The 17653-nt window shown below is 41.0% G+C and overlaps 5 protein-coding genes across 5 annotated transcripts; 3 read left to right on the top strand and 2 right to left on the bottom strand.

The window, feature by feature from the left end:
* Positions 1–105: 105 nt before the first annotated feature.
* On the bottom strand, positions 106–3306 carry PIK1 (1-phosphatidylinositol 4-kinase; the record flags this gene model as incomplete). The annotated part of the gene is made up of 1 exon (XM_056230652.1): positions 106–3306. The coding sequence occupies one exon, from the start codon at positions 3304–3306 to the stop codon at positions 106–108; it is 3201 nt and encodes a 1066-aa protein (XP_056084549.1).
* Positions 3307–3774: 468 nt separating this feature from the next.
* LYP1 (lysine permease) lies at positions 3775–5613 on the bottom strand (the record flags this gene model as incomplete). Its single annotated transcript, XM_056230651.1, has 1 exon — positions 3775–5613. One exon carries the CDS (start codon positions 5611–5613, stop codon positions 3775–3777), a length of 1839 nt encoding a protein of 612 aa, XP_056084548.1.
* Positions 5614–6811: 1198 nt separating this feature from the next.
* ALP1 (arginine permease ALP1) lies at positions 6812–8533 on the top strand (the record flags this gene model as incomplete). The annotated part of the gene is made up of 1 exon (XM_056230650.1): positions 6812–8533. One exon carries the CDS (start codon positions 6812–6814, stop codon positions 8531–8533), a length of 1722 nt encoding a protein of 573 aa, XP_056084547.1.
* A 527-nt stretch (positions 8534–9060) lies between these two features.
* Positions 9061–14901, top strand: BNI1 (formin BNI1; the record flags this gene model as incomplete). The annotated part of the gene is made up of 1 exon (XM_056230649.1): positions 9061–14901. One exon carries the CDS (start codon positions 9061–9063, stop codon positions 14899–14901), a length of 5841 nt encoding a protein of 1946 aa, XP_056084546.1.
* Positions 14902–15353: 452 nt separating this feature from the next.
* Positions 15354–17612, top strand: SEC2 (guanine nucleotide exchange factor SEC2; the record flags this gene model as incomplete). The annotated part of the gene is made up of 1 exon (XM_056230647.1): positions 15354–17612. The coding sequence occupies one exon, from the start codon at positions 15354–15356 to the stop codon at positions 17610–17612; it is 2259 nt and encodes a 752-aa protein (XP_056084545.1).
* Between the last annotated feature and the right edge of the window lie 41 nt (positions 17613–17653).

Here is a 17653-nt window from a genome sequence, read left to right as displayed (position 1 = left end):
TTGGATTTATTACTATTACTGTTTTGTTGATTTTATTCTTGGTATAAATAAGTATGTATACATCACATATATGTATATACATTTTGTTCAATTGAATTTTCTTTCTCAACTGTAAATTCCCTGAGTAATGAGTTGGAACTGGTCATATATTCTAGTGTAAAGACTGCCCAATGATTTGCCTATCAAAAAATTCCCGACGAAGTCATCAACCTCCTTTTCTGACAATTCTAACTGGAACCTTTGTCGTAGTTGTACACTGGTTTGTTCACCAGCATCGAAACAAGGCTGCATGTTGTCTTTTTGCATGATCTCACACATTGATACAATTTGATCAGCGTACTTTCTTAGAGCCTTGAATGAACTCTTTGTTAGCTCAACAAATTTTTTAAATGCTTCTCCTTCCACTCCACCCAGCAGTTCAATATACTCGTAAGTTAACTTAAATGGCGCGGCTTCAAAGCCCACTGAGCCAGGTGAATTTGATAGCATAAACCCAAAATCAATGTGACTCACATGACCTTCATTATCAATCATAATGTTACCGTTATGTCTATCTTTAACCTGCAAGAGATAACATATGACAGAATATGCGGCCAATGAGCAGGCAAAATTGTCCTGAGCCCTCTTATACTTAAATCCATTGGGATTGCCAAATGCTCTAAGGAAGTGATCATTCAACGATGCAATACCACCTTTATCATCCAGTTCAGCATCTTCAATCATTTTTTTTGTTAAGGCCTTTTTGATACTGTGGACAGACATAGCATTTGTGATAGTCTCCACAAGTCCTGTATTTGCACTTGTTATTAAAATTTTCATTCTTTTGACCCAAACGTCAACTTTTTCTTTAACCCAAATATTGGCCATTGCTTGAATCATCTGATATGCAAACGCTTCCTGCCTTAAGTCGTCACCCGTCTTGGCGATCACGGAACATAGGTCCCAGTTTTCTAAATGACCGTACTCTGAAGTCTTACGTATCCTATCCTTCTTCGTCGCCCAATCTTCACCGAGATATGATGTATCAATACCACCTGTCATTAAATCGTTTTCTAGTTTTCTTTCGCCCGCCATTCCATGGAGAGCTTCCAAATCATGGTAACCAAATTTATCCTGCACCTCCTTCATGGATGAAATAATTTGAGCACGAATCTGCTTTGTGCTTTCGGATAATTGTTGTGGTGATTTATCCAGTTGTGCCAACATAACTGCTGAGACTCTCATTTGGTCAGCTAAAGCGTCAGTTTGACCATGAATTTTTTTGCTATTCATTCCATTCTCAATGAGTACTTCATCTAAATTCGAACCAAAGTTCAACTCTGGACTTCTGTCTTGACTACCAGCAGACAGAATTGGAACATTTGCAGCACTTTGTAACACTAATGAATTCCTATACGCTTCATCATCAGTTCTATTCTTAACCTTCACCATTGACATATCACCCAGATCTTCTTCCTTATTAACTTCAGTTCTAAAACGGGCCGCAGACGCCGCATTCGTTCGTGAAGTACTGGATGTAGCATCATTATGAGAGATTCCATTGTAGGGTGTGTTGCCATCATATACTAAAGATGGGCTGTCCACGCTTATGGTTGTACTTTCAATTCTTTCTTCTCTGTTTTCTTTTCTATTCATATAGTTCAAATCGAATATTATACTGCCTTGATTACTATTAATCTTTTTAAGCAGTCTCTCATTAGTTTCGCTTGTTGGATCAAAATCGAATTCATCTCTCAAATACTCTATCAGTAGTAGATATGGAACTTTCTCTGCAGAATTTAAAACCTGTGCCTCATTGGCTGTAATGGTTACTAACTTATGCAATTTTCCTTTCTTATTTGGAGGTAACAAAGTAGGTATATCTACCTCTGCCGGCAAATCTCTATTCAAAAGGAATAACTCAGCACGCAGGGCACTCAACCTGGCTTCCGTCGGTACTCGAGCTAACCTTTGCGATACTGTTTCTAATGCGATGGCAAATTGTGTCTCGCAACGGAAATAATTTGCCTTCAGCATTTTGATTTTTGAAGTGGTCGTAAGTTGGGACAAATCAATCTCCTGACTCAAGAATGAATTTACTTTTTTATTATTCTTGACTGCTTGACGTGAGAGCGGCTGGGAGTTGGTCCTATTCAGTTTAGGTGTTCCCTCTAAGGAAGTAAACGAGGCAGAAGAAAGTCTTGGCCGAATATTATGCAGGTCTGGCATAGAACTGGTAAATTGGTCGGAGTTTAGAGCATCCGCATCCTCCTCCGTTTCTGCACCTGTTTCATAGTCATTGTTACCAATATCCGTATTTTCGTCATTACGTACCTCCAAGGGGACAGTATTATTTATTTTTCCATCAACGGATTTCTCACTCTTCATGGCAGTGCCATCTCTGTTCACAGTTCTCCCATCATATGTTCTATGAACATATGAACTATCTAAGTATTTGGGTTTGCGTTTGGGTAGTTTGATTGAGGATGAGATTCTTTCTTCAAAAACTTGGTTGCCTATATCGTCTACAATATCAAAATCCAGTTTTACCTCGTTACGCCTGGATTTTCGGTATGATGCATCTTCCTTAGTTTTTATTGGATCTATTAAATCTATCGGAGAAGTTGGAACTAAACTGCCGTTCGAACTGACTTTTTTGGATTTCGAGCCTTTCTTATTTAATAGAGTATTTTTCAAAGTCATATTCTTGGTGAAATCCTTCATGGCGCTTCTAGCTAATTTAAAGACAAAAGCCTTTTGTCTTCTACCTTGAGATTCCACTAATGGCTTGGCAACTTCACTTAATTGTGGTAATGCTATTGCAGACATCATCATGGAGGAAAGAATTAAGGCTGGTGCAACATTTTCATTTATCCTGATATTTTTATTGCTACTTGAGCCCGTATTGAAAAGATTGGTCTGTAAGTTGTTTAATACCCTTCTAGCCACTTGGAAGCCGTAGGAAGCGGGGTCAGTTGATAAATCCGTTAATAAGGCTTGTAATTGCCAAAATGTCAGAAGCGCGAAGTGGGGGTTTTCTGCCCTCAGTCTCAATAGCAAATCTTCTAAAGCCATTGACTCTGTTTCCATTGTGACTAGAACCTGTACTAATTGAGGAATATAGAACTGCAATTCATTGTGAGGAAATGTAGCCAATTTCTGGCATAAATAATAGTGAATACCAACATTCTCTGAGTGTTTGCATAACAGCTCTACACAATTGTGCAGCGTAAACTCATTGGAGTTGATCAGTTTCAATAATTGTTCGTTTTTTTTCAGTTCAATGGTGTCATCGAAGCTTTTCTTTGAACTGGACACTTTATGCATAATGATGGGAACGGGTGCTTAATAAACGAACGCTCACAATGAAAGACAACGGAAGCTAATTCAAAATGATTCAGTAGAATCCAGGGATCTTCTTAATATAAAAGTTATGTCAAAAAAAAGGAAGGATTTTAGTTTTGAATCTTGTACTGCTCGATCTTCGTTACCGTTTTTTTTCTTGAAGGGTTCTTTCCTTTCATTGCAAAAACACGAAATGACGACCAGTTGAATATATCGTGCTAGATGACATGGTTATCAATGCCTTATAATGCGTATAAAGATAGCTTGAAAACTTTGTCGCTGTGAAGAGGATGATGATTACATTATTATGTTATATTTCATGAAAGTGAATATTGAGTGATGACATACGTATATAAAGTACAGGCGACTATTTTCAAATAAGTTCACATTAGTAATGAAATGTCTTTTCTTTTTTTTTTTCTATCTCAATATCGAGTAAAGGCTTTTAGTCTATGCCACGGCCGCCCAGAATTTCTCCCACAAATTCTTTGGCTCGTCGTCTTCCCAAATAATAGCTTCAATTTCTCTTCTGTCAGTGTCAATATCAATGTCTTCCAGTTTCCAGATAAACCTACATTTGTAGTATAACTGGCAGCCGGTAAACACGACGGCCAAAAGAATTAAAGAGATATAAGAAGTGAAAAAGTCGGAGACTTTAAATGGGCAGAATGCTTGAAACCCTTGGATAAAAATGATGACGGTGACGAAAAATGCAGCATAGTAGGCACCATAAGGCATTAATTTAGCCTTGAAAGGCAAATCGTCACGAGAGATACCACGTTGTTCAAGAGCTTGCATGAACCTGATGTGTGCCAAAGAAATGAACAACCAAGCACACAACCCAGCTAAAGTGGAAATGTTGATCAACCAGTTGAATGCGGTGTTAGCATTGTTATTGACAACCAAGAATGCCAAAAGACCCAATGCCGCAGTGGATAGAACACCCAAGTATGGAACGCCCTGTTTGGTGACGTATCCAAATTGCTTTGGAGCATTACCTGTTTGGGCCAAAGAGTACAACACACGAGAACCAACGTAAACGTTGGAGTTAGCGGCAGAAATAACAGTAATCAAAACCACAGCGTTGAAAATGTCCGGAAGAGCATAAGTGCCTGCATTTTGGATGGAAATGACAAAGGGTGATGAGGCAATGACGGCAGAGCTAGCGGATAACCGGGGTTCATTGTATGGCACCAACAGACCAATAAAGAACAAAGACATGATATAAAATAGTACGATTCTAAAGACGACTTTGTTGATGGCCCTTGGGACTGTCTTTCTCGGGTTAGCCGCTTCACCAGCTGTGATTCCGACCAGTTCAGTACCTTGGTACGTAAAGGCGGCGTTGATCAAAGAGGAAACCCAACCGAGGAACCGGCCTTCGTTTTTGTCACTGGAGATGATGCCTGGCCCCCAAGCGCCAGGATTCCTCCAGTACCTGAAGCCGATAGGTCCCTGATGGGACCCACCACAGACAATAACCAGCGCGTAGATCAAGTAGCCCATAATGGCCAAGACTTTGACCGATGCCACCCAGAATTCAAATTCGCCGTACACTTTGACAGGAAAGAAGTTCATTAGAGTAATAAGGACCCAAAATATCGCAATCCAAACCGCCAAAGGGACTTTGTCAGTCCAGTATTGGATAACTTGGCCTATGACGGAAACTTCCACAGCGTAAGTGATGGCCCAATTGAACCAATACATGTAACCGTTGGCAACTCCAAATGCAGGCGATAAAAACCTTTTTGAGAAGACAGTGATAGAGGACGTCACGGGGATGAATGTGGCCATTTCACCAAGCGACTGAGTGATGAAGTAGACCACTGTACCCATGAATATATACGATATTAGCGATCCGACGGGGCCCGCTTTACTCAAGGGCGTGGAGATACCGACGAAAAGACCGGTACCGATTGTTCCACCAAGCGCAATCATACCTATGTGCCTTTGTTTCAAGGCTCTTTTGACGTGCTTGTCCTCGTAGTGAGCTTCTTCTTCGTCGTCCTCCTCCTCATCGCCCACCTCATGAGAAGCAATTTGAGATCTTGGCAAGGAGTTCGTAATCAAATTTACACTAGCAATCGCATCGTCTTGTAATAACCGCTTCTTCTTCATATTGTACTGTTTCTCGTCCGTGCAGTATGAGCTTAACTTGTCATGCGCGTCTATCACCTCCATCTCATGTTCTATCTGGTCCGTTGACACTTCCTGTATGCTGTGTTTCTCGAAGTTGCTCTGCTTCTCGTCGCACGTCCTCGACTTTATTATATTATTAACTCCGCCCATACGTAACGATGTATTTTGTGTTTTTGTTGCGTGGTATGCGTTTTCTTGCCTTTGTTTTTAGTTCCCACGTTCTGTTAAATAGCAACAGAATAAAAACATTCAATTACCATCACATTAATAAATGCAAAATTTCCCTGGGATTTTGGACACTTTTTTTTTTTTTCACCTGTGTTACGAAAATGTGTGCATACGGTGACTTTCTTTTTCCAGCGGGAAGAAACTAGTCACGCTACTTTCTCTCGGCTGCTGCGAACATTTTTTGAGGCAGGGTAGCCTTTTTACCTGCTACGTTTTGGCGGGGCTGAAAAGAAACAAGACGGCCTTTCGCCGGCTTCAACTGTGACACATAATGTGATGCCACGCACCCATGCCCGTTTTGTTCGCAGACCTGTCGATGACCGGTAATATTGCTCAAGAATACAAGAAGAGCTTTCTTATACCATGTAAATACTTCGTAAGAGAGGCATGTAAAATACATGCCAACTGGACAGGTTAAGCATGTTCAACAGTGAACTGAACTCGGGAAAATTTACAATGAGTTCAGTGCAGGGACTCATATCCTTTTGTGTAAGCTCAGGGTTGATGTTCAACAGTGGCCTTTACCTTATTGTGCGCCCACTTATCAACATCAGTTTATTATCTGGTTGAGGATGTAGCTATGTTTACCTATGTGAATGATGATAAACCTACTTGTTCCAACAATATCGGTGTTCCGGCGTTCCTTGTAAAATTTGAGGAGTGCCCGTTATATCGGCAAGCTACAATGGTTATCATTGTCGTCACTCGAATACAGAATTGCCTTGCTCGCTTCCCATTTCCGTTTGCAATTTTTTTCTCATCGGGATGACTCTTGTTGTTGCCGTGTGATTTTCTTTGCAGGGCACGGCGCAGCATTCAAGAACATGTGCGTTTTTTGGGTCACCGCGCTGAAAGGGCCTGGCTTAAAGAGTCGCCAAGGCCAAGAGTGAAGTGAGTGAGTGAGGAAGTTGGTCCCTTTTTGTGACCACTCCGGCACTAACCTTTCTCCAATGGCGGTGGGACTCCAGGCGCCGGAAGGAGATTAGGTTTTAACCCACACCAGCGTATATTTTGTATATAATCTGTTAGTTACGCATTTTTCCACCTTTTCTTCCTCCTTGCATTAGAAAAAATACAGACACAGATTAGCGGCAAAATTACAGCACGCGCTTTAATTGTCATGAATGAAAATGTGGACATATGCACGTCCAAAGAGGGTAAACGCGAAGCCAATTCTGCTCCTACGATAAAGGAGAAAGAGTTGGTAGATGCTCAGTATGAGGAACAGGACACTTCGGCGGCTATCGCCGCGAACAGCAGCATTGAGAACGACGGTGCCAAGGGGACAGAGACATCGCCACGCTCTCGTGGCGAGGTGCAACGGAAGTTAAAGGAACGGCATATCGGGATGATTGCCCTTGGTGGTACCATCGGAACGGGCCTCATAATAGGTATCGGTCCGCCGCTGGCACATGCGGGCCCCGTCGGCGCCCTGATATCTTATTTGTTTATGGGGACAGTAATTTATTCGGTGACTCAATCGCTGGGGGAAATGGCCACTTTCATTCCGGTAACATCTTCGTTCTCTGTCTTTGCCCAGCGGTTCTTGTCACCGGCCCTCGGCGCCACCAACGGCTACATGTACTGGCTGTCGTGGTGTTTTACCTTCGCGCTGGAACTTTCTGTGTTGGGGCAAATAATTCAGTACTGGACGCACGCCGTACCCCTAGCAGCTTGGATCGTAATATTCTGGTGCTTACTAACTCTCATGAACATGTTTCCCGTGAAGTACTACGGAGAGTTCGAGTTTTGTATTGCCTCCATAAAGGTCATCACGCTACTCGGATTCATCATCTTCTCGTTTTGCATAGTGTGTGGTGCCGGCCAGCCTGATGGGCCCATCGGTTTTAGGTACTGGAGGAATCCCGGTGCCTGGGGGCCAGGGATCATCTCCAGTAACAAAAACGAAGGCCGGTTCCTCGGTTGGGTTTCCTCTTTGATCAACGCCGCCTTTACGTACCAGGGTACTGAACTGGTCGGGATCACAGCTGGTGAAGCGGCTAACCCACGAAAAGCGGTCCCGAGGGCAATCAAGAAAGTTGTAATAAGGATTCTAGTCTTTTACATCCTTTCGCTGTTTTTCATAGGGTTGTTGGTCCCGTATAATGATCCGAAGTTAGACAGTGACGGCACGTTCGTCTCTGCATCCCCATTTATGATAAGCATCGAGAACTCGGGGACAAAGGTCCTTCCAGACATATTCAACGCGGTCGTACTGATCACTATTTTTTCCGCGGGCAACTCCAACGTATACATCGGCTCGAGAGTCCTGTACAGTTTGTCCAAAAATAGCCTGGCACCAAAGTGCCTGTCCAATGTAACCAGGGGCGGCGTTCCATACCTTGCCGTTCTATTGACATCCCTGTTCGGGTTTTTGGCCTTCTTAGAGACTTCTGCAGGCAGTGGCAAGGCCTTCAATTGGCTGTTGAACATCACCGGTGTCGCGGGCTTTTTTGCATGGTTGTTGATTTCATTTTCTCATATCCGCTTTATGCAAGCAATAAAGAAACGGGGTATATCAAGGGATGACCTGCCTTACAAAGCCCGGATGATGCCCTTTCTGGCTTACTACGCATCTTTTTTCATCGCCCTGATCGTTCTGATCCAGGGCTTCACTGCATTTGCACCGACCTTCCAGCCAGTGGACTTTGTTGCCGCCTACATCTCGGTGTTTCTCTTTGCAATTATCTGGCTGTCGTTCCAACTGTGGTTCAAGTGTCGCTTGATCTGTAAGTTGCAAGACATCGACATAGATTCTGACCGCCGAGAGATAGAGGAGCAGGTATGGATAGAACCCGAATGCAAAACCAGGTGGCAGCGTGTGTGGGATATCCTCTCGTAGCCTTAGCATGACTGTATACATATGTACTTCTGTGCTCATCTATATCGCATGTTTCATCATCCTTCCCCCTATAACTATTCTTTATCTACTTGAATTTTAGCCGCCGAAAGTCATCGCCCGCAATTTCCACCCCTTACCCGACATCAGCTGATGGCAGCTTTTTGACGTGGAAGAGGCAAAGAAAGGAAAAACAGATACGGAAAACTAGAGTCCCTTTTAAAGACAATAGGGCACGGACTCTTCCCGCAGAAAAGAGGACACTGATAGTTGTGTGTTGATCGCTTTCGTATATTATTTTTCAAATTGGGTAGTCTCTTTCTCTCCTTCCATCCTTCCTGGTTTCTATTCGCTTCATACACTTGAGCCTTTTTCTAGAAAAAAATTTTACTTTATATATCTATCTTCCGTTCTGAAGAGTAGTTACCATAACTGAAGACTAGATAGTGTTTAAGCGCACTCCACTAGAGAGAGCCGTCCGAACACTTACAGTGAAAAGGAAAAAGGAAAAAAGAGAGGAAAGTAAGCAAATGTTGAAGAATTCAGGTTCTAAGCATTCGAATTCGAACTCCAATTCTACTTCGAGTTCTGGTCTCCTCCAGAACTTGAAGCGTTTGGCTAACTCCAATGGAACGAGTGCCAATGCGGCCTCTCCAACCAATGCAACTCAGCAACAGCATTCCCCCATGGGACAAGAAAGTTCTACTTCACCATCATCTTCGTCATCTTTTAGAAACCTAAATGGACCTTCTAGAACTACGTCCATTGAAGCAAGGCCGTTAAACAAGAAATCGACGTTAAACACTCAAAACCTATCCCAATATATGAGCGGTAAAATGAGTGCGGATGTGCCTATATCTTCCCAACATGCAAGGTCACATTCAGTGCAATCCAAATATTCGTACTCCAAGAGGAATTCCTCGCAGGCGTCAAACAAGCTAACACGACAACATACTGGTCAAAGTCATTCCGCATCAAGTCTTTTGTCCCAAGGGTCGTTAACGAACTTGAGCAAATTCACCACGCCTGATGGCAAAATTCATTTAGAGATGCCTTCAGATCCATACGAGGTGGAGATTTTGTTCGAAGATATTATGTACAAAAGAAATATCTTCCAATCTTTATCAGGGGATAAGCAAGAAGCGCTGATGGGCTATAGTACAGAAAAAAAATGGCTGATTGTAAAGCAAGATCTACAAAATGAACTCAAAAAAATGCGGGCAAACACTACCTCTTCCTCCGCCGCCTCCAGAACTTCCGTTGCATCAGATCATCTTCCCATACTTACGGCAAATTCATCTCTTTCGTCCCCCAAATCTATTCTTATGACAAGTGCTTCTTCCCCGACCTCTACTGTATACAGTAACAATTTAAATCATTCTACCACTCTTTCATCTGCGGGCACGTCAACTTCAAAGAGTAAGAAAATAGTAACCGGGAGCTTGAAAAAACAGCCATCTTTAAACAACATTTATCGAGGCGGATCTGAAAATAATATAAGCGCATCCACTCTTCCAGGAGACAGAACAAACAGGCCGCCGATACATTATGTGCAACGTATTCTTGCAGACAAGCTTACCACTGACGAAATGAAAGATCTATGGGTGACACTAAGAACAGAACAGCTAGATTGGGTAGACGCATTCATAGAACATCAAGGCCACATTGCCATGGCCAACGTGTTGATGAACTCAATGTATAAGACTGCGCCGCGAGACAATTTGACGAAAGAACTATTGGAAAAGGAAAATTCTTTTTTCAAGTGTTTTAGAGTCTTGTCAATGCTTTCGCAAGGTCTATATGAGTTCAGCACACATAGGCTGATGACCGATACTGTTGCAGAGGGTCTATTCTCCACGAAATTGGCTACAAAGAAAATGGCTACTGAAATTTTCGTTTGTATGCTGGAAAAAAAAAATAAAAGTAGATTTGAAGCTGTTCTCACCGCCTTAGATAAGAAATTTAGGATAGGCCAAAATCTTCATATGATCCAGAATTTCAAAAAAATGCCCCAGTATTTCTCCCATTTAACCCTTGAAAGTCATTTGAAAATCATTCAAGCTTGGTTATTTGCCGTTGAACAAACTTTGGATGGAAGAGGCAAGATGGGCTCCTTGGTAGGTGCTTCCGATGATTTCAAGAATGGTGGAGGTGAAAATGCCATTTTAGAATATTGTCAATGGACCATGGTTTTCATTAATCACTTGTGTTCTTGTTCGGATAACATTAATCAAAGAATGCTTCTGAGAACAAAACTGGAAAACTGTGGTGTTTTACGAATTATGAACAAAATAAAATTGCTGGATTACGATAAAGTCATCGATCAAATAGATCTATACGACAATAATAAGCTTGACGATTTTAATGTAAAATTGGAAGCTAACAATGAAGCGTTCAATGTGGATTTGCAAGATCCATTATCATTGCTGAAAAATCTTTGGGGCATATGTAAGGGCACCGAGAATGAAAAACTTCTAGTGTCTTTAGTTCAGCACCTTTTCCTCTCTAGTTCAAAATTGATTGAGGAAAATCAAAACTCCTCTAAGCTAACCAAGCAATTAAAACTAATGGATTCTTTAGTGACTAATGTCAGTATCGCCTCAGCAGCAGATGAAGAATCGAATTTAAATATGGCCATCCAGCGGCTTTACGATGCTATGCAAACCGATGAAGTAGCACGTCGTGCAATACTAGAAAGTCGGGCTTTGACGAAAAAGCTGGAAGAAATTCAAGCAGAGAGGGATTCCTTGAGTGAAAAGCTAAGCAAAGCAGAGCATGGACTAGTAGGGCAGTTAGAAGACGAGTTGCATGAAAGGGATCATATATTGGCCAAGAATCAAAGAGTTATGCAGCAACTGGAATCTGAATTAGAAGAACTGAAGAAGAAACATCTTTTGGAAAAACACCAACAGGAAGTTGAGTTGAGAAAAATGTTGACCATATTGAATTCGAGGCCTGAAGAAAGCTCTGATATAAATGAAGGAACAAGAAATATAGACCCAAGTTTGAATTTTTCGGAAAAAGCGAATATTCAAAAGGTATTACAGGATGGATTATCAAGAGCCAAGAAAGACTACAAAGATGATTCCAAAAAGTTTGGTATGACACTTCAACCAAATAAACGGTTAAAAATGTTAAGAATGCAAATGGAGAATATTGAGAATGAGGCCAGACAATTGGAAATGACTAACTTTGCTGAATTTGAGAAAGAGCGCCTTGAACCTCCAATACAGATTAAGAAGCCAAAATTGAAGAAGAACAAGCATAAGGATAAAAACTTTTTAGCAAGGGCCCAAGAGGCAGATATGAACAAATTAAATGACTTAAGGCGGGCTTTGGCTGACATTCAAATGGAGAGTAATAATATTTCCAAATTCAACGTCGAAGAACGTGTCAATGAGCTTTTTAATGAAAAGAAATCTCTGGCTTTGAAGAGATTAAAAGAACTGGAAACAAAGTATAAGGGATTTGGCATTGATTTTAATGTTGAAAAGATTATGGAAAGTCCTAAAAAGCTCTCCGTTGCTGATGAAAGGGAAGGAGATGCTAGGTATTCAAGTCTTGACCCTAAGGCGTACCAGAAAAAGCTGGACGAGATCAATAGAATAACGGATGAGTTGTTGGATCTGCAAACTCAAACTAAACAAGAAACTAAAGAAGAGGAAAATGGGAAAAGCAGTTTCTCTTCTTCTAGCTCTGATGCGGACGATGATGAAGTTTACCAAGATGCATCTCCAACTCATGAAATAAGAAGTGAAAACTCAGAGTTGTCTGCAGGATCAGGCCCTGGATCTTTTCTCGATGCATTATCTCAAAAATATGGTACTGGTCAAAATGTTACTGCATCGGCTGGTTTGAGGGACAGTGGTTATGTGTCAGGGCTTGGTCACACGCCTAGCAAAGTTGAAAAGACCTTTATGAATAGACTTAAAAGATCTACTGTGAACTCAGCTCCATATTTAGAAGAACTAACACAGAAGGTAAATAAAGTTGAACCATGTGAACAAAACGAACATGTTAACATTCCCAGAGAACTTTCTCCAAAAAAGAGTTTAACAAGCTCAACTTCAGATGAAATCGAAAAATATGACCAGGAACATGTGGAGAACAAGATACAAGGATCCACAACGAGCACAAGTACTGGGGGTCAACCAAATAGCGTATTGGAAGCTGAAAATTCGTTAACTTCTTCGTCTGTGCTTCCCCCTCCGCCGCCGCCACCACCACCACCTCCTCCTCCTCCGGTTCCTATAGAGTTGTTTGGTAAATCATTGGTTAGGGAAAAAGAAATAGAAGATAATGCTGCCAAGCAAAATACTACTGCTGGTGAAGCTGTTCCGCCTCCTCCCCCGCCGCCTCCTCCTCCTCCTCCTCCTCCTCCTATGGCACTATTTGGTAAACCCACTGGAGGAACTCCTCCACCGCCGCCGCTACCTTCTGTATTGTCTTCATCTGCTACAGGTGCAATTCCGCCGGCTCCACCAATGATGCCGGCATCGCAAATGAAGTCTGCCGTAACATCACCGTTACTCCCTCAATCTCCTTCTTTATTCGAGAAATATCCTCGTCCTCACAAAAAGTTAAAACAATTGCACTGGGAAAAATTAGATTCTACGGATAATTCCATTTGGGGATCAGGTAAAGCTGAGAAATTTGCGGATGATCTGTATGAAAAGGGTGTCCTTGCTGATTTAGAGAAGGCTTTTGCCGCTAGAGAGATTAAATCTTTAGCAACCAAGCGTAAGGAAGACTTACAGAAAATCACTTTCTTGTCAAGGGATATTTCCCAACAATTTGGTATTAACTTGCACATGTATTCATCACTTTCAGTCCCGGATTTGGTAAAAAAAGTCTTGAACTGTGATAGAGACTTCCTGCAGACGCCAAGTGTTGTTGAATTTCTATCAAAAACTGAAATAATTGAGGTCTCTGTTAACTTAGCTAGAAATTATGCACCATATTCTACGGATTGGGAAGGTGTAAGGAACCTCGATGATGCTAAGCCTCCGGAAAAAGATCCAAACGATCTGCAAAGAGCCGACCAAGTCTACCTGCAATTAATGATCAACCTAGAGTCGTACTGGGGCTCGCGTATGCGGGCTCTAACGGTCGTTACCTCGTATGAAAGGGAGTACAATGAGCTGTTGGCGAAGTTAAGAAAGGTTGACAAAGCTGTTGGTGCGCTTCAGGGCTCAGATAATTTGCGCAACGTTTTTAACGTTATCTTAGCCGTTGGTAACTTCATGAATGACACTTCTAAACAGGCACAAGGTTTCAAACTTTCTACTTTACAAAGGTTGACATTTATCAAGGATACAACCAATAGCATGACCTTTTTAAATTATGTCGAAAAAATCATCAGATTAAATTATCCAAACTTCAATGATTTCTTAAAGGAATTAGAACCGGTATTGGATGTTGTCAAGGTTTCCATTGAACAGTTAGTTAATGATTGTAAGGATTTCAGTCAATCTATTGTAAATGTAGAGCGTTCAGTTGAAATTGGTAATTTGAGTGATTCTTCGAAATTTCATCCCTTGGACAAAGTTTTGATAAAAACATTGCCTGTACTACCGGAAGCAAGAAGAAAGGGAGATTTGTTAAAAGATGAAGTTAAGCTAACTATTATGGAATTTGAAAGTTTAATGCAGACATATGGTGAAGATTCTGGTGATAAGTTTGCAAAGATCTCATTTTTCAAAAAATTTGCAGATTTCATAAATGAATATAAGAAAGCCCAGGCACAGAATCTGGCCGGAGAAGAAGAAGAAAGGCTTTATGAAAAGCATAAGAAATTGGTCGAAGAACAGCAGAAAAAGGCACAAGAGAAGGAAAAGCAAAAAGAGAGGAGCGCCTCACCTTCACCTGAAGGGAATGAGGAGGACGAAGCGGAAGATAGGCGTGATGTTATGGATAAACTACTAGAACAGCTGAAAAATGCGGGTCCTGCTAAAACTGATCCTTCTTCTGCTAGGAAAAGAGCTTTGGTCAGAAAGAAATATCTCTCTGATAAAGATAGCGCGCCGCAATTGCTCAACGACTTGGATAATGAAGAAGGATCCATTCTCTATTCTCCAGAGGCCACAACTCCCGATACTTATACCGCAGTTCATGCCGAATCGCCCACACCACTTGCTACAAGAGGTCTTATGAATACCCCAGAAGATTTACCGTCTCCGTCCAAAGCACCTGCACTGGAAGATCAAGAAGAAATTTCAGACAGAGCTAGAATGCTGCTAAAGGAGCTAAGAGGCTCTGAGATATCGGTGAAGCAAAATTCTACACTCGATGAGCATCTAGAAAAATTGAGAGCTCGTAAGGAAAGAGCAAGCAGCGAGACAAATACAGGTAACAAGCTAAGCTTCAACTAAGATTGAAACTAACAAAAAATCAAAAATAATATCAAAACAAAATGCCACTAGAAAAAAATAATTACGAACCATTTAATCACGTATCATAATGTATGTATATGTATATGTTTATAAATTTAATGTTTATAGATCACTTATGATACACCTCACACTCGTTTTTATCCAAATACTTCCTATTATTTTGCTCGTAAAGTGATCTTTCCTCATTACATCTACTCCTTTTCTCTACTACCCGGCACCCATATTTCGCGTTTGTTGAAATACCTTTTAAACACGGTTCGTTTACCTGGAGTAATGGGTAATCACAGAAAGGACGATTCGTGTAGTATTTCCATCTCTCTAGCAGCTGTCGCATCACTAACCTCGATCAAAAACATCGGAAGAAGTAATTTTTGGTTTCAAGTTATACTGGAATATTTTTTTACGAATCTGTATTCGGTAAAGACTTCAAAATGGATGCTTCTGAGGAAGCAAAAAGAATATCAATACAGGTCACATCCCTGTCCACGCAATTAATTGAAAGTGTGGATAAACAGTCACATTTAGAGGAACAGCTTAATAAATCTTTAAAAACAATAGCCAGCCAAAAGGCAGCGATTGAAAACTACAATCAATTGGAAACAGATCATAACACTTTGAAAAAGACTCTATCAGAGAGGGATGACGAGGTGAAAAAACTGCATGAGGATATAGCGAAAGAAACCCAACTTCGAACCAAAGCTGAAGATGAAAATGACAAACTAAATAGGGAAGTTGAAGATTTGACTGCTTCGCTTTTCGATGAAGCAAACACCATGGTTGCAGATGCTAGAAGGGAAAAATATGCTATCGAGATATTGAACAAGAGACTCACCGAACAACTCCGTGAAAAAGATGTGTTGTTGGAGACTTTGACCCTACAACTCAAAAACTTGAAGAAAGTGATGCATAGTTTAGACAATGAAAGTACAGTAACGAATAACTCGAATAGGTATTCCACGATCCTAAGCGATTCAGCGACTTCTTCTAGCACTTCTTTGAACAAAGTTCCAACTTTGAACTCCTTTGCTTCCCAAGATATGTACAGTGGGATTGTATATTCACCAACTATATCATCTATTCGTTATGATATAAGCCTTTACAACGAGTTCTTGAAATTTGTTGCTGCTCTACCTCAATGTGAAAACATAAAGGCAACTTCATCAGAATCAAAATTGATACGAAGATTGGTCAATGATGAAATCCAACCTATACTTAAAATTGATAATGCGTCGGGCATCGGCTGGTTGGTTAAAAAGACTTTACTTTCTTTGATTATAGATGGCTTGGTGATTGTGGAGCCCTTGAGCGGCGTTAATGCAACTTATCACATTGGTTACAACTCAAGCAGCCCTGTGAAACAAAGTACCGCGAATATGCCAAAAATGTTCAAATTTCCGTTAAACTCACCTCCAGTTGCAGTGCATGCTGCGTGTTCCTTTTGTGGTGAATCTAGAGATGACATAATTGAACATGCAAGGATGTATGTGCTGAAAACGTTGCATAAGGCTGATGATGGCACAGAACAGGTAACGAATACTTATCCATTATGCCACTGGTGTTTGTTAAAGTTGAGGCAAACGTGTGAAATCTTTGCCTTTTTAAGATCATTAAAGGTAGGTGCATGGCATTTAGAAAAGCTGGTGATGCAAAATATTGCCAAGGGAGATTTGGTAAAATTCTCTGAAGTTACGCAGCGTACTAAAACAGAAGACAGAGTATCTTCTCATGATAAAAAGTCTAAACGATTAAGCTTTATGGCAGGCCTTGGTATCAATTCGACAGCAAAAAGTAAGCCAAAAATGGAAGTATTTTCCTCTGAAATAAATGCGAAACCAGGACAACCCACCACTAATATTCAGAGAGCATGGCTACAATTATGTAAATTGCGTTGTATACTTCACTGGACTCATATAGGTATATGGGCGGTAGATGATTCAATTTCCTCAAAAATTGGACCCCTTGTTGATGATGAAGACAGTGATGATAATCAAAATGATGCTATATCAGTCCGTTTGCAAGACAAAACACTCTGGAAGAAGAATAAAGGCGCACCTTCATCGTCATCCAGCGCAGATGAAAGTCAGAAGAGTGACACTTTTGACTTTGAAAGCGAAGACACAGAAAATGAGAAGACAGGAGAGTCTTCCTCAGATGGGCTTTCCACAGATGGATCCTCTACGGATGAGTCCTCGACAGAGGAATCTTCCTCTACGGTTTCTACGACAAGTCATGGAAATTCAGAAGATCTAGATCGAAATGAAGGTGATGATACAGTAACAAACTATGATGAAAGGAGCACTAACTCGACAAAAAAGAAGAAAGAAAGTGTCAATAAAACTGACGATGGAGTTCGAAAAAAATCAAAAAGAAAGGCTTCTCAACACGAGATTCAAAAGAAAAAGTTACTGCAAGACTTGGACGAATTGGAAGAGCAATTTAGGGAAGAAAGTGCGAATAATCAGGACGAGCCCAAAAGTTCAGACGATGTTGAGAAACATACTGAATTTCTAAAAAAACCATTCGCTACAAAGGAGGATGTTAGGAAAAATGAAGATCTAAGCATTGAAGAGTCAAACTTGGCGATAAGCGATAAACACCAAGAACAAATACGGGAAAACAGTCCAAGTAGCGCATTGCATGCATCTTCAAGTAATGATGATAACTTCGATGATGCCCAAGAACAGCAATAAATTTTGTAATATTTAATTTTATGTATCCTAATGCAAATTTA

Source organism: Saccharomyces kudriavzevii, assembly GCF_947243775.1.
Source record: "Saccharomyces kudriavzevii IFO 1802 strain IFO1802 genome assembly, chromosome: 14".
Taxonomy (NCBI): domain Eukaryota; kingdom Fungi; phylum Ascomycota; class Saccharomycetes; order Saccharomycetales; family Saccharomycetaceae; genus Saccharomyces; species Saccharomyces kudriavzevii.
Note: the sequence above shows the minus strand (reverse complement) of the source record. Positions and strands in the feature narration are given on the sequence as shown.